Source organism: Carcharodon carcharias, chromosome 15 (assembly GCF_017639515.1).
Source record: "Carcharodon carcharias isolate sCarCar2 chromosome 15, sCarCar2.pri, whole genome shotgun sequence".
Classification (NCBI taxonomy): domain Eukaryota; kingdom Metazoa; phylum Chordata; class Chondrichthyes; order Lamniformes; family Lamnidae; genus Carcharodon; species Carcharodon carcharias.
The window spans coordinates 6,866,525-6,883,013 of NC_054481.1; the positions used below are offsets into that span (position 1 = coordinate 6,866,525).

A 16,489-nucleotide genomic window follows, 5' to 3' on the forward strand; every position below is an offset into this window, starting at 1 on the left:
GAGTCAAGTAGGTTTTTCCCTTTAGCTGGTTCTTTCACCACCTGTCACAGACCGAGTCTAGCATTTATGCCCTTTAGAACTTGGACAGCTCAGTTAGTAGTAGTGCTTCTGTTGGTCAGATGTAATGACTTAGTACACCATTAAAACTCAGTTACTTTGCATTAACAAGGCATAACATTTCGGGAAGGGGTTTTAAACTGCAATATTACAGCACAAAAAGGAAAGCTGTCGTCAGTTTAGTGATTTCCAAAGATTGCCATCAGTGGTAACCTCAACCGCACACCCTGTAGAGCAGCAGGGAATCACTTACAGCACTTTCAGGATTTTTACATTTTATTGTGCATGTGCTGATGCCAGAGGGTGCTGAACATTTTCTCCATGATTAAAACCATAAAATCTGAATCAATAATTTTTACAGACAATGAAATAGCGATTGGTACATACATGAGAAATGAAGTTAGAAGCTGAAATTTCATAAAGAAACTTTGAAAATGTCTTAAAACATATACAATTTATCAGAATGCAGATATTTGACATGCCACAAATATAAAATTTAATTTTTCCAGGCTAGAGAGGTTGTTCACTTGCAATTATGAATTTAGAGCACTGTTAAAATCCCAGTAACACCTCAAGCAACAAGGCATCACTTTGTCAAGGTTTTTTTTTTTTAAAAAGTGAGGCTAATAACATAAAAGTGAGTGTTCACCTCAAAAGAAAGACATGCAAGCTACCAAGTACAGCTCCAATGCTAGAACCCAATGTTTCTCTAGGGTGCTCTACACTGAAATGTGATCCAATTCTTGCTGCTTCACCAGGCACTAAATGGCACACCATACATCAATAACATTTTGGTTGATGTAATTAACATGGCTGCAATTTGAAGCCAGGTAGATAAAAGAAAAACAATTTTGAGCTAGCTACTTTCAGTTCCAGTAGGTGTTATATTTAGGTCAGGATTACAAAAGAAATCATTCATCAGTGCTTTCATTCAGCTGCTTGTTTTTAAAGGAAAAGCAGCCAAAGTCAATAACTGAAAAAAAGGAGAGCAAACTGGAATTTAGCATCAATTGCCTGTATCAAATGCAAAAGGTGAACCCTTCTTACAAAAGCAAGTAGTGAAAAGAATTTGAAACATTATTTTAATAATTCAGACATAAGAAAAAAATCAGTACTTGGAATTACAAGTTCGCTATCGTGATTTGGAAATCGTGACAAACTGCTTTTTGTGTATTCTTGTCTTCAACTAGTAATTGACATATTTTTCATTCCTGAAAGAAAATAAATTTGATCCAACTAGGGGGATCAAACAAATATGGAACCAAACCAAATATACTTTAAAAAGCAACTGATGATAATCATTTAAAACAAAAACATAGCAGATGTTAAGATTTACAAATTGCTTTATACACAAATATACAAAAACATTTACACAACAGCTGAATCAATTAGACAAATGAACTCTGAGTCAAAGAAAAATAGTGGTCCAGACAAAAGTAAACTTCAGTTTACAATGTTCCTGAATAGTCTCTGATGCAGCATTTTCTTCTCCATCTTATATTATGCTGCTGGTGCCGATCTTACGAACAGAAAGCAACTTTGTTTGAAACTGCATCTAAAAGTTTCCACCTTTATCTGATTGACAATTAAGTTCAAAAGTGATGCAGTGGAAACACAGCCCGTGGAGACTCAACACTGCTAGGACTTTGCATGTGAGATTCGAAAGAGCTCGGTGTGATCCCAAGAGTCTCATCTTGCAGTGACTCGACTTTTAAGAAATCATCCTCTTCATCTTCAGCTGTATCCTAAGAGTTGATGGTAAAGGATCACCATTAAGTATTTTAAAGCCAAACTAATACGACCCAGTTTCTTGACAGTCACAGCAGTGGCTTACCAACCAACACATCTCAGTGCAAGTGAATGTTTCTTTCACCCAGATCTGCTGGTCGTGACAGTCAGGAGTCTAGTCAGTCATCTCAGGTGAAGAGAGTTTTGGAATAGTAAACAAACGTTTAGCAAACTTGCTCTCTCGTTAGGATCTCACAGTGGCAACTGATGGTAGCTGTTTAACTAGAGGGCAGGTTGCTAGTGTAAGACAGCTCTACTCAATGAAAAGGTGCAGCGGTACCAACATTTTTTCAAAGTGTTAACCACTTTGGTGTTTGCCTGTTGAGACTCAACATTTTGTTTTCCTCAAAGTTAAATGATAGTGACATAATTATTTTAAAAATTCCAGTTAATTAGCAATGACTACTGTAGAAATTTAAGCACAAGGACCCTCAATAACACAATGACACAGGCATTTCCATTCAGCAACAATGGATCTTTTACAAGAATAGGCCCCATGGGGATATGGGCTGCAAGAACTTGGGCTTGGCAGTACTTGTGTTTTGGACACAGCAAGTGCTGTAAGGGATCCAAATAGTATCTGTGTCACGAGAATACTTCTGATGCAAAGCATCTGAGTTAATTCATTAGCACACATACAGTGAATGCCAGAAGTATGTACAGCAGGCAGATCATGATGTCAATCAGCTACAAAGCTGATTTGATGCCAACATTGCCATTTTGCAGTTCGAGACTCCAGTGGCCAACCTCTCAAGCTCACACAGCTGAGCATGTGTTAAGCAGCAGGAAGAACTTCCCTGCATTATTTAAAGTGATCAACTTTTTTTTTTTTTTACACAGGTGAGGTGCTAATTAGTTTCTTCTGGGTGCTGCTACAACTCTGTGGGTGCTTGGTGTTTCCATAGTTGTTTCAAGTTTCAAGAGGTTACAGAGAGTGCTGTGACAGACGTGGAAGTACTTTTGTTCACTGCAAGGCTTCTGCACAAACCAGTTGCTCCTACAAAGGTCTTCCTCTCAGAACAGAGTATAACTGGTCAATGAGCAGAGGCCATGCAGTGCAGAACAGGCTGTTAGAAGTGAGGTGGAATGGGGGTTGAGGGAGAGATCACAGTAGGAGGATGCCTAGTCTGCCAAGGGTATTCCAGTAGTAATTCCCCTACCCGAACAATGTGTGAAACCTCTAAACTTCACTGAGGACATCTTCACTGAAATCTACCACCTGCCACAGCCACAACTGCAACCTCAGAGCAGGGCAAGGGCATTGTCAATGGCAGTGAAGACCACCATGGTGATGAACTATTCGGTGTCTGAAATCTTCCAGGCTGGAGCTAGAGAAATTAGTAACGCCACACAATTTGCTATCCACTGTCACATAAGAGAAGCCATTGAGACACTTGTCAAAGGGTGCTAATTTCATTTCATTTCCTCATGCGAAAAACAAGCAGATTGAGCACGAGAATTTTGATAGGACTACTGGTTTTCTCACGGTGCCAGGTGTCTTGACTTCACAGATGCTGTGGGCAATGCACTTCAATTCTGCCATGTACTGAAAGGGATTCCGCTCTTCCAACGTCCTGCTGATGTGTGACCATAGGCAGCACATCATGCAGGGCAACGCTTGGTTTGCTGTCAGCGGTTCTGATGCCTTCTGCAGCATTTCAGCCACCACAGCAAACCAAAGAACGGCTATTGGGAAACAAAGCCTGTCCGCTGAAATGGCTCATGACTCAGGAACACAACCCACACACATGTACAGCATGCATACAATGAAAGCCACGCTCCCACACGAAAAGTGATAGAGCAAACCACTGGAATGCTGAAGCAAGGATTCCACTAGCTGGACCACTCTGGAGGAGCCCTGCAAAACTCAAGTGAATGGGTCTCAAGAGCCATATGGTGCACAACGTTAACAATTATGAGGGGGCAGCCTTTGGAACCAGTTATTTGGCAAGATGGTAAGGAGGAAGAGGAAGGGAAGCAACAACCTAGACAGCTCCTTTCTGCCTATGCTACATATGAAGCACTCAAAGTGTGCTACCAATAACTGCAAACCAAATCCCTCACTCACCAAGAGTCTCATACTCATTTTCCCTCTTTCACTGATGAACACATTACCCGCTTGGCTACATTACAAAACAGAAACCACCAGAAATACACATTCCAAATCAAATTTATAAATGAAATTATGTCATATTGCATACAAATAATAATTAAACACCCTCAAGCAATCCTCTGGCACTGCCTTCCACTTGTTTGCCCATCCTAGTGCTCCCACAGTGCTACCCCAGTGGCTGCAGCATGGCAGGTGATAAGACCGCTGGCTTCAGTCTCCCACCTTGCGCCATTTTTCTGTCTTTCCCTGGTCAGATTCAGCTCCCACAAAACTCCCAGCACCTGCTCCTGCCACAATGTACCTTCCCTCTTAAGTGCCAGTCAGCTTTAAGCAGTGCTAACAAGTATTGATTGTTGGTTTACTGCTGAGCTGTGCAGCCAATCAACAGCACATTTGACACTGGCTACACACACAAATCATGTAAATGAGTGAGCAGCATAAAGATGGCATCATGCCTATCCATTTATGTCCATGGACATGAATTAATCACACATCTGTGTTCACTTTCGGTGGGGGGGGGGGGGGCAATTCCATTTAGCCTCCAAGGTGCTCTAAGGAACCCTTAAATGGAGGAAATGGTGGGTATGGAAAGGTCTTTGCCTTGTTTCTCGTTCCTGTTGGTCATGACTTATTCCTACTGCACTTTACAAAGTGGCTCTTCTGTTTAGCCTTTGAAATGTGTTCATGGAATGTGTTATTGAACGTACAGTAACTAGTTGATCAAAACTTTATTATTGCTTTAAGTTTAAGCTGGTTAGAAATGCAGGTGAGATGAAAAGATGAGCAAGAAATTTATTTACATCACTAGTACAATACAAACATGCCATGACCATTAAGGATGCTATAAATGAGATCGTTACTGATTTTTAAAATTTAATTCTGATGTTTTACACTCTGCTTGTTGTATTTCCTAATGCTACAGATTCCAATTACATCTATGAATAGAGATCTAGTTGCAAGTTTTGGCTGTTAACCTGCTTCATAAGTATTGCACACTGGTTATACAAATCAGTACTCCTTCGTCCTCATCAACAAATTTATGTGAATATCCCCTTATAAAAAATATTAACAGTGGACCTCTATTTACAGAAAAAGGGCATAAAAATCAGTCCCAACAAGAACAATTCAGCTACCTGTGGTACCAAAAGTGAAAATCTCAAACTCCTCCATTTACTACATTGCGATTTTAAAAAAAATCATGTTGGACTATCATGCAGTGCCTTACCTGTTTCATGATTTTCTGTGGAGCCTGAACGTCAAGGCTCAAATCCTCCCAAACTCGATAAATACCATCAAACATTTTCTTAGATCTGTCAGAAAAATAAATTATGATCCATGCTCAAAAATGATCAGAGTTTTAGTAACCAGCTGTACATGAGTATAACTTAAAAGGTTAACTGTGTACCCATTTCAGGAGTCCATATTATGGTTGCCAACCCTCCCAGAATGGCCGGGAGTCCAGCAGATTCACCATCAATATCCCAACATCTATTAAAAGTAATCTGGGAGATTTAAAAATAATAATTCGTAGCCCACAGCCACAGTCCTTTCAAGAAGTGATGACTGTGTTTGCAGCAGGCCCAGTGTGATGACATTGATGTAACTGGTGTGACCATGTAGGGATACTGTGCTCACAAATGTTGCTGCTGCCGTTGTCTGTCTTTTTTCCCACCAGCACTGTCTGAGCCTCAAATTGACCTTGAGAGAGGCCAAGAGAGCTAAGAAGGAACCAGGAGGTAAAGGAGCAAGAGATTAAAGTAAAGGGCAACCGTCTGAACGTCCAACTGCCCCTACTTGGTGCAGGTAAGAGGGAGTGCTGCTGCCTGCTTTGCTGCTGGGTTAGAAAAATTGCATCGATGAAAAAGGCCTAAAAGAGTCAATTGTCTTAAGATAGTGCAATCGGTGAAGCTGCTAATTTAGCAACTTTTTATTTGTGAAGTCGTATTCAATTTGTTGAAAAAATGTTCAACTCAGTAACTTTCAGGCACTAGGAGTGCAGTTGAAATGGCAGCAACCGAGCAGAAAATGACAACCTAGGCCCTGCTTAAAGTTTGGCCTTTCCTGCACCTGTATCCACCGTTAAGGTTCAAGCACGTTACTTCAACCCTGAAGAGACTGTGGATGGGACTGTCACCAATTTTTAAAAATTTGTTTTCTTCTAGGCTTGAGGTGTTGAACACAACTCGTGCTGGAAGCTAGAATTAAACATTTAAAAGACTCTTAGGTGGTTGTTGCCGGGAAGAAAAAGGAAAAACCAAAAAAAAAATGTCAAAAAACTGAATCTAGGAGACCGGCCAAGGGAAATGGGATGTGGTGGCGGTGTGGATGAGAAATTGGGCCAGTGGAGAAATTCACCCACTCACGTCATGCCACCGGCTTTCCAATGACATCACTTCTGCCAATGTCTAGCAGGATATGTCCAGCTAGAGTTGGCAACCTTCATCCATGTGCCTCCAGTACGGTTTCAATATATTAGAAACCAGTGCTGAGGATTGCTACTCTGTTAATCAGTTGAAGGAACTGCAGCAGACTTGTCGCTCGCAAGTGAGAAAATAGTCGAGATTTATTAAAAGTAAAATCTAATAGGTTGTGGATTCAAAAAAGAAAAATATCACAACTGAACAAGCTAGCTGTATTTTAACTAACATATGGAGCACAGAATCAGACCAATCAGCCCAACTAGTCTGTGCTGGTGTTTACACTCCACACAAGTCTCCTCCCATTCCATCTCCCTTACCTCAGCTATTCATACCTTTTTATTCCCTTTTCTCTCTGTATTTGTCCAGTTTCATTTTGAAGGTATCAAAGATATCAACCATTACCTGTGGTAGTACATTCTACATTCTAATTACTCATAAAAACAGAGAATAGGAGGAGTAGGCCATTCGGCCCTTCGAGCCTGCTCCGCCATTCACTATAATCATGGCTGATCATCCAACTCAATAGCCTGCTCCCGCTTTCTCCCCATATCCTTTGATCACTTTCGCCCCAAGAGCTATATCTAACTCCTTCTTGAAAACATACAATGTTTTAGCCTCAACTACTTTCTGTGGTAGCAAATTCCACAGGCTCATCACTCTCTGGGTAAAGAAATTTCTCCTTATCTCAGTCCTAAATGGTCTACCCCATCCTCAGACTGTGACCCCTGGTTCTGGACTCTCCCACCATGGGGAACATCCTTCCTGCACCTACCCTGTCTAGTCCTGTTAGAATTTTATAGGTTTCTATGAGATCCCCCCTCATTCTTCTAACTCCAGTAAATATAATCTTAACCGACTCAATCTCTCCTCATATGTCAGTCACGTCATCCCAGGAATCAGTCTGGTAAACCTTTGCTGCACTCCCTCTATAGCAAGAACATTCTTCTTCAGATAAGGAGACCAAAACTGCACACAATATTCCAGTTGTGGTCTCACCAAGGCTCTGTACAATTGCAGCAAGACATCCCTGCTCCTGTACTTGAATCCTCTCACTATAAAGGCCAACAAACCATTTGCCTTCTTTACCACCTGCTGCACCGACATGCTTACCTTCAGCGACTGGTGTACAAGGACACCCAGGTCTTGCTCCTCATACCCCTCTCTCAATTTATAGCCATTCAGATAACAATCTGCCTTCCTGTTTTTGCTACCAAAATGGATAATCTCACATTAATCCACATTATACTGCATCTGCCATGCATTTGCCCACTCACTCAGCTTGTCCAAATCACACTGAAGCATCTCTGCATCCTCCTCACAGCTCACCCTCCCACCCAGCTTTGTGTCATCTGCAAATTTGGAGATATTACATTTAGTTCCCTCATCTAAATCATAAATATATATTGTGAATAGCTGGGGTCCCAGCACCGATCCCTGTGGTACCCCACCAGTCACTGCCTGCCATTCGGAAGAAGACCCGTTTATTCCTACTCTTTGTTTCCTGTCTGCCAGCCAGTTTTCTATCCATTACTCGGAATAAAGAGATGTCTCCTTATTTCCCTATTGGATTTAATGTCAAACATTATCATACACAAACCTTTTAAGAACATAAGGATCAAAGGGAAAGAAGCAATCAAGCGGGTTTGAGCAAATCTGGGCCAAGTCACCTCCAGTGCTGCTCCTAACAACTGGTATAAGTTGTCGATTGTTTCGTTCAATAATTGTGTAGCAGAAAACTAACTGATATTTCCTGCAAAAAGAAAAAGGATTTCAAATATATTACTACAGTTAGATCGTACCTTTGTTGTTATTTGGTGTTTATCAGATTACAAACGTCAAATGGCTGCCTTGAGATATTTAGTTACTAAAGCATGTATTTTCATTCATCAGGTTCCTCAAATGTTCTCCATCAAATAGGTAAAGCTTTTGCATTTTGCAACAGAAAAAACACTTTTTCAACAGTGCATCAAGAATTATTAGTTAATAACAAAGGGATGACACATCTATAAATCAAATGTCATTTCTGGTTTGTTATAAATAATAAAGTCCAAGTCAGCATTAAATCTCATGCATTAAGACTTTTTTTATTTATGCCCAGGATATGGGCATCTCTGGCAAGGACAGCATTTATTGCCCATCTCTAATTGTTCTTGAAAAGGTGGGGGGGTTGTGAGGTACCTTCTTGAATACAACTGAATGACTAGCTCTGCTACTTCAGTGGGCAGTTAAGAGTAAACTGTGTCAATGTGGGACTGGAGTTACATAATAGACCAGACCAGGTAAAACAGCAGGCTTCCTTCCCTAAAAGGACACAATGTAAACCAGATGGGTTTTTAATGACAATCCTTCGTTTCATGGTCACCATTACTGGTGCTAGCATTTTGTTCCAGATTTATTTGATGAATTCAATTTAACTTGCTCAGCTGCTATGGTGGGATTTGAACTCATGTCTTGGATTATCCATTCAGGTCTCTGGATTATTAATCCAGTAACATAACCACAATGCTACCGTACAATCAATTACAGCTAAATAAAAGCTGTATAAATGTCTGTAATCTGGTTTTACCTAAACAGTAGTACACTATGACATTTCTGCCATTCTACATACAAACAGCAAAAGCTATGGGCAGAATTTTGAGGGTCCGTAACATCAGCAGGGCTTCATTCACAAAACGAGAAGCTCCTTGGAAAACCGTGGTGGCACTGCCTGAAATTTTCCAGCTATTAACATTAAGAGAAGGAAAATCATGAGCAATCCACCCAGTTTTCCACTAAGGTCATCACGGTACAAGATCCTGCCAGTGGTGCAGACCACTGGATAGTTCCCTGTGGGTAATCTTTAAAATCGACAGCGCCAAAATTATAATTACCTTTAAAAACTGTTCATATTGTGCACATTGCACATTTAATTAACGAAGAAGAAACCTTGTCTAGAAATTGGTTGAGTTTAAAGTGTTATACAAAAAAAAATGTTTTCAAGGGCTGAATTTTGCCGTCGGCGAGCAGGGGGCGGGGCCCGCTCGCCGACGCGCAAAATGACATGGGATGACATCGGGCGGAACCCCCAACGTCATCCCGCCCCATTTAAATCTTCGGGAAGGCGGGGGTGCAGCAAAATCAGCTGTGCACCCGCTGACCTGTCAATGGCCAATTGAGGCCATTGACAGGATCATTAAACCAATTAAAGGACCTGCCCGTCCAACCTTAAGGTTGGCAGGCAGGCCAGGAGCCCCGGCGGGCAATAGAGAAAACATGAAACCTCATCCCGCTGTAGGGTTTAAAAAAGTGTAATAAAGTTTTAGCAAAATTTATTATCATGTCCCATCTCGTGTGACATTGTCACATGAGGGGGACATGTTAAGAATTTTTTTTTTCTATTTTTAATGTTTATACAGCTGTCAGCAATCTCCCTGAGGCAGCACTTAGCCATTTAAAATGGCGGCGGGGCCCGCTTCTCCAGCGGGGATCAGCTCCCCGCCCGCCGGAGATTGGGTCTGGCCCACCTGCCTGACAGGCGGAAAACTCTGCCCCAAAGCTCTTGACATTACTTTTGGAACCCTGACGGAATGTAGCATGAATATTTTAATACTTTAACATCTTTCATGATCCAAATAATTGTCATGAAAATATAATAATTTTCATAATATTGCGATTTATTGTAAAGATAGGTTAAAAATGGGGTTTGGATTAGTTTCTCTGGGCGTATGTGTGTGGGAGGTGGATTTAATTGAATTGCAGACAGCTAGTCTGGAGCTTTTGAGCTATCAAAAGAGAAGCTAGGTTTGAAATGCTAAATACGTAAACATGACTGAAGTTTTAGAATGTGAGGTGTGAAGAGCATTTGCATTTTTAGATAAACCAGAGTAGTGAATTTCAAAGAGATGGTAAGGTGTTACACCTAACCATAATAGGCTAAGCCAAGCAATGTGTTTATTTTTCCCAATAAGAGTGCTATGAAAGATTTATTATGGAAAAAGTAAAGTTGCCAAGACATATTGGAACAATGGGATTTACATTAAAACCCTGTATAAAGGAGATGAGATTATGTGTAAGGAGAAGGAATTCTAAGATCTAACAAGTGTGAAAAGCCTCCAGCCTCAAGGCAACAAGCTGCTGTCTACAGGAACCGAAGCTAAGTAAACTCATTGTGAACATCCCTGTCCAGGGTATTGCGTGCATTGCCTAGGTCTGTTGAAATCTATCTCGTTTTACTGTTGCCTTAATGGAGGTATAACTGGGAGCTGGGTTGATTAGGGGATTTAAGAGTTATTATAGTAGTAATTTGTACATCTATGTATGTGCTTAAAATCTTTTCTTCTATTAACAAATGCTTGATTTAGTTTTGTAAAAAAAAACCTCTAAGACTCAGTGGTCTTATTACTACTGAATTCAAGGCAGGCATCTCAAAATAAGTACAGATTGCAAACAGTTGTGGCAACTGTTCAAGTTTGCCTCTGGCATTTGAGCAGCTCAGCATTTACTATTCGCTGTGCCATAACATAATTCAAACATAAGAGTGCCATGTCAAACAGTCATTGTACTTAATGTCCAAAAGAATGTGTTACCAATATCCAATTAAACTCACCGAGTAACAGCTGCAAACAAGTTGACGACAGAAGGTAAACAGACTTTTAGAGGGTTCAGCTGACACATCACTATACGTTCAAAATTTAGATTTTGTAAGTATGACAAACCTGCACAGAAAGGCAAATGATAAAATTAAACAAATTTTTGAAAACAATTTCAACATTCACTGTACACAGCAAAATAAACTACACCAACTTTAAAAGCCTTCAATAGAAAAGAGTAAAAAGAAAATTCCTAAATATCATACTTTTCAAATTCAAATTTTTATTATTGTTATTCTTGGGCCTTCACCAATGTTACAGTACAACTGCCCACTGACAGGTATGCAAAAAAAGGTCTGTTCCAACTAACTCTCTGATTTCCCTCTCTTTCCTGTGTTGTTCTACTGTATTCAATTCGGTATGCTACTTATCTAGAAGCATAGCATTTTAGGACATCAGTTTACTCATCAATCCAGCTGATCAGTTTTTGATGTATTTTATAATTTAATTTTTCTTCCTCATTTTCACTCCTGTATGTCCTTTAGATGACAGCCATTCCTAGGTAGGACAATGGGCTGTAGACACTTGCCAGGTCTCTGCCAGTTCTAATCTAGTCACCTGGTAAAACAGCAACAACACATTGACTGTTCCCTCCCTTACAGTATGTGGTGTGGTATGGTGCGGAGAGAAACTATCACAAAGTTACATTACGTACACAGCAACATGAGATGAACTAATCGTCTAGGGACTTGCATGTACAAATCCACACAATGCTATAGTGATGTGCAGTGCCCAGCTCTGCTGCAGCAGTGTGCAGCATCTACAAGATGAACTTCAGGAACTCATCAAGGCTGCTTAGACAGCACCTTCCAAACCCACGACCGTTACCAACTAAAAGGACAAGGGTAGCAGATACATGGGAACACCACCACCTGCAAGTTCCCTTCCAAGCCAGGCGTCATCCTGACTTGGAAATATATCGCTGTTCCTTCACTGTCACTGGGTTAAAATCCTGGAACTCCCTCCCTAACAGCACTGTGGACATTCCTACACCACACGGACTGTAGCGGTTCAAGAAGGCAGCTCTTCACCACCTTCTCAAGGGCAATTACGGATGTGCAATAAATGCTGGCCTGGCCAGCGGTGCCCACGTCCCTTGAATGAATAATAAAAAAAACTTCCTACCACTTCACTGGCTATACATCAAGCCTTATGTTTCATTTTGCAGAGTTTTGAAAACTTTTATTTAAAAAATTCAATATCTTCTACTTTCAAAAGGTACCAAGTTTAATATGAAACTTAATCAATCACCTTTCCTCAGATTTCCATTCAGTAATTGTTTGTAACGGAATATGAAGATGTAAAATACAGCTTGGCAAGCAGAGTAGAATGAGCCATGAAGAGCCACATCACAGTAAGCTTTTGTTCCAGCATCCTGGTTGTCTATGTAGTGGTGTATCCAGGGGACCAGCAGATCCAAACAAGCCTTCACAGTGCTAGTCAAGGGAATGAAATCTTACTCAGTGAATTAGATTATTATTGGTACATAACAGATTTTAAGGGGTCAATTCTTGAACATTTACTCCATTTAATTCAAATGTACAATTAATTGTCACTTTTTAGTTTGGATATTAAACTTCCTTATTCTTTGATTTTAAGTTCATCCTTTCCACTTATTCCAAGACATTTACATGATTGGGCACTGCTACAGAAATGCACTGGGGTTAACATGCATTAGAATCGCTACACATCGCAGGAGGAACTTGAGGAAAGAAGTGGAAAAATTTGACCACTGCAAATATAAATACCTATAAGGTATATAATACCTACAAGATGTATAACATACTGAATGGAAATTGCACATCTTTACAGCTATAAGTCATCCAGGTGCTCCACAATTCTCATCAACCAATAGTACATAGGATCACATGTAGTAGTTTTCCATGTAGTAATCGTGTACAAAAAGATTCCTAAGTGAGTATCTTTAGGGCAGGCATAAATACAACTTAAAATCTCTGCAGTCATCCAATAATGGTGCTCATCATTTAAAAGCCAGAAATTAAAAGCACCATTAAAAATATGGTCATGTTATAATACAAAACTATGAGACCTGTTGATTACTTACATAACAGGAATATATGCTGCTCTGGCCAGAAAACTTCCAATGTAGCCTGCAGCTGCTTGCCTTATTACTGCAGGATTATTTGGATCCTGTAACATCTTCCAAAGATGTTCTAGGAAAGCCTCTGCCAATCCCTGAAAAATTGCAGTCAGAAAACAAAGCATTTTATTCCCAGAGGTATGTTCTGTCTTAAATCATTCTATATTTGCTGCATTTTTAAAATGGATATTTGTAGGCCTGCTGTAATAAACTATATTCATCTGTGGAGTGCATATGAAAGTTGATGAATTAAGAGTCCAAAGATTGATTGATATCTTGTAATTTTATAAAACCCATCAGGGAGACATTTCTGCTTGGAAGCTTTGCCTAAAGCGATTAATTTTCCTCTGGAAATGAAACATGATGAGCAGGACTAACAGTACATGCTCAATTTTAAATACCAAGTTGAATGGGTCAAAATGTCAATAGAAATTTCCACATTTGTGACAAAAGAAATAGCATTTTTGTCTGTTGTAGATCATCATTTTAGATTATGTTTTGCTGGGCACAATATACACAAAAGATTAAAATTATTGCTAGATGCTTACTATAAGCTGGAAGTTATTTACATTAGATTATTTAATATGCACACCACATGGCAAGGCAGAGACATAGATAGTTCTGGAAATCTTTGGTATGCAGATACAACAGCTACCAATGTACTTGGATGAGAGCCCATCTATCAAGACATTCAAGGTACTTAGCGAAGATGAATGAAGATAACTGATGCAATTTCAAAATCTGATATGACAGACTTCTTACGACACGATTTGGAATGACGAGTGTCTGGGATATAGATCAAACCTTTAAAAAGAGTGGGACAAATGATTCTTTGTAGGCCTCTTTGACAGACAGCTCTATGGCCAGCAGCTTTCAGATGAAGCTTTAAAATGGGCAGCATTGCATCAGCTCACCAATCACAGAAAGACTAAGGTAACGTGGTTCTATGATACTTCGCCACTTAAAAACTCAGTTCCAAAAGTTATCACAAAAGGATTGTTGATTGGTAAAGGTTATGACACCTATAAGTATAAATATGTTATTTGAACTCGATACTATTAAAAAATATGCTTTGTGGTTCATAGCTGGGCCTCAATCTGTTATGGGGTATTTAACAGAGTCCTTGTAAAATCTATACCATCCCTTCACTAAAATCTATACCATCCCTTAACTAACACACTGGCAATGACTTGTTTTGTTGTTTTTTGTTACCAAAATATCAATTCAAAAAATAGTCTGGCACTCACCAACTTGAAACTGCAGATATAAAACATGAAGTACTGGACATGACAAGAAGCATGAGTGGGTAGGACCAATTTATCAAACACTACTATCAAGTCTCGGTACAACTCTTTTGTCCTGGTCAACACCAACTCTCCTACATAAGAGAAAGAAAAAGATTTACACATTCAAGCGTACCAAATGTTTATTGCAGAAATATATCTCAACACAGACATGTCATGTTACTAAAGTTTAAAGGAGATTTTTAACAACTTTGAATCCTGTGTAATATTGTAGTGTAATTCACCTGCATGAAGTAGATGAAGAAAAGAGGAAAATATAACATTGTTGACCTTTGATATGGTTTTCTCACTTGAAGCACAATTTGTCGTCATGTATAAGTTACCTCCCTCCTTTCCTACTGTTATTTCTCTCACCTGATAAGCTTGGACTTTTCTTTACATACATATTTCTTTGTTCCACCAACTTGTGCTTCCACAATATAGCTTTACATACACCCCAGCAAGGGAATTGAATGGGCCTCACAAAGATTTACTTTTAAAGTTTTCAGACATAACAGGCATTGTGCTAAAGTAAAGTAAACATGTGGGGCTTTTGAGGTATTTTGAAAATTTGATATTAATATAACCTTTCTTCTCCAATGTCTGTTTTCCAACATTTGAAATAATTTTATGTGCGACATAAATGAGCTGTTACAGATAATCGATTGCAATTTTCCCACCCTCCTCCCTACAATATTACAGCCAAGGTCAGGAACTCGAAAGGACTAAGAGTCAATGCCCCAAAATACCACATCATTGCACCAATAACTTTAAAAATAATCTGGCTTAAAAGCCCGCGATTAAAACATTCTTTTGGCTGACTGTGTAAAACATTTGCTCCAATCCTCAACAAAAAAACAGAGCTTGCAGAAATTTCAACTGACCTACTTTAAAGATAGCATGAGTTACAGATGTGTCCTTTATTAATGCAGTATCTGTTCAAAATTGAAGAATTTATATGCTCGCTAACATTATAAATAGTCCCTTGACTAGTCCTCTCAGCTTCATAACCATTGACCGTTCTTTGAGAGAATTATCTTGATCCTGTCTTTTCCAATTACCACCCATAACTAATTCGCTTTCTCTCCAACATCCTTGAATCTGTTATCAGCAAACCTCTTGTAACGATTTCCCAAAATTCTTTTTCTAAAGTTTTCACCTGCCCATAGCACTAAAACAGCCTCTGCAAATATGGTGCATTATATCCCTTGTTCTCCTCAGGTGCTCTGCACTTTTCAACACAGCTGAACATTGTTTTTTAACTCACTTTCTCTCCTTTGCGGTCCAACTGTTAGGACCATCTTACTTGATTTTTTTTTAAACTATTTGACACCTCCACAGCATCCCTAGCTTCAACCCTTCACCATTTTCTTTCCCTTGATTACATTCTGCCCCACAGAGACATTATCAACATCTCCAACTCTTGACTATAACACTTGATTCCATGATCAGTTCTGTCTCATGAGACTACCAATCAAAACATGGGTCAACTAGAACTTTCACCACCTGAACATGGGAAATCCAAACCCACCAGTGATTTAGGGGCATTGAATAAAGAGAGAAACCTTCTTTGAGGGGGTTGTGGAGTTGCAGAATGCACTTTATTAATTCATTCATGCAGTTAGTCTTGAGGCCAAGACCATGTCACCATTTAATAATAGGCTAGGTGGCTTTGAGAAAACAGAGGTACATAGGATCAGGGCTGATGTTCATTTGGAGGATAAATACCAACAAGTTAGGCCAAACAGTCTGTTTCCGCATTGTAAATTTTGTGTAATTCCATGCACAGAGTTCCTTTCAAAATCCCTACACCATGACCACCAACTACGTCCCTCTCCCCAGCGGCATGCTCAGTTGAACCAGTTGGGTGCAACCCATCAGTATGATACTAGGCGCCAAATTGAACTTCAAACTCTATATCCTAACCATCATCATAACCAATTACTTTTATCTCTGCAACACTTCCCACCTTTGTTCCTAATTCACCTCCACCATCACTAAATTACCTAAGCTTTTGTTAGCACATGCAATGTTCCCAAACAATCTCCTGAGCCCCAACTTTAACTCCAATTTCTCCATATTGCAGCATCCACATCCTC

The 16,489-nt window shown here is 39.7% G+C and overlaps 1 protein-coding gene across 4 annotated transcripts in view; it reads right to left on the reverse strand.

The window, feature by feature from the left end:
• Positions 1–315: 315 nt before the first annotated feature.
• The window catches only part of rrn3 (RRN3 homolog, RNA polymerase I transcription factor), a 44,111-nt gene continuing 27,937 nt past the window's right edge, over positions 316–16,489 (reverse strand). For 3 of the 4 annotated variants that reach the window (XM_041207071.1, XM_041207073.1, XM_041207074.1), the window contains exons 12-18: positions 14,355–14,485; positions 13,072–13,202; positions 12,258–12,442; positions 10,964–11,072; positions 7,976–8,128; positions 5,184–5,268; positions 316–1,802 (exon numbers count right to left, since the gene is read on the reverse strand). In XM_041207071.1, coding sequence (XP_041063005.1) covers positions 1,650–1,802; positions 5,184–5,268; positions 7,976–8,128; positions 10,964–11,072; positions 12,258–12,442; positions 13,072–13,202; positions 14,355–14,485 — 947 coding nt within the window. In that variant the 3' untranslated portion in view covers positions 316–1,649. The remainder of the gene's footprint in view (positions 1,803–5,183; positions 5,269–7,975; positions 8,129–10,963; positions 11,073–12,257; positions 12,443–13,071; positions 13,203–14,354; positions 14,486–16,489) is intronic. The other variant, XM_041207075.1, reaches the window with a different exon arrangement.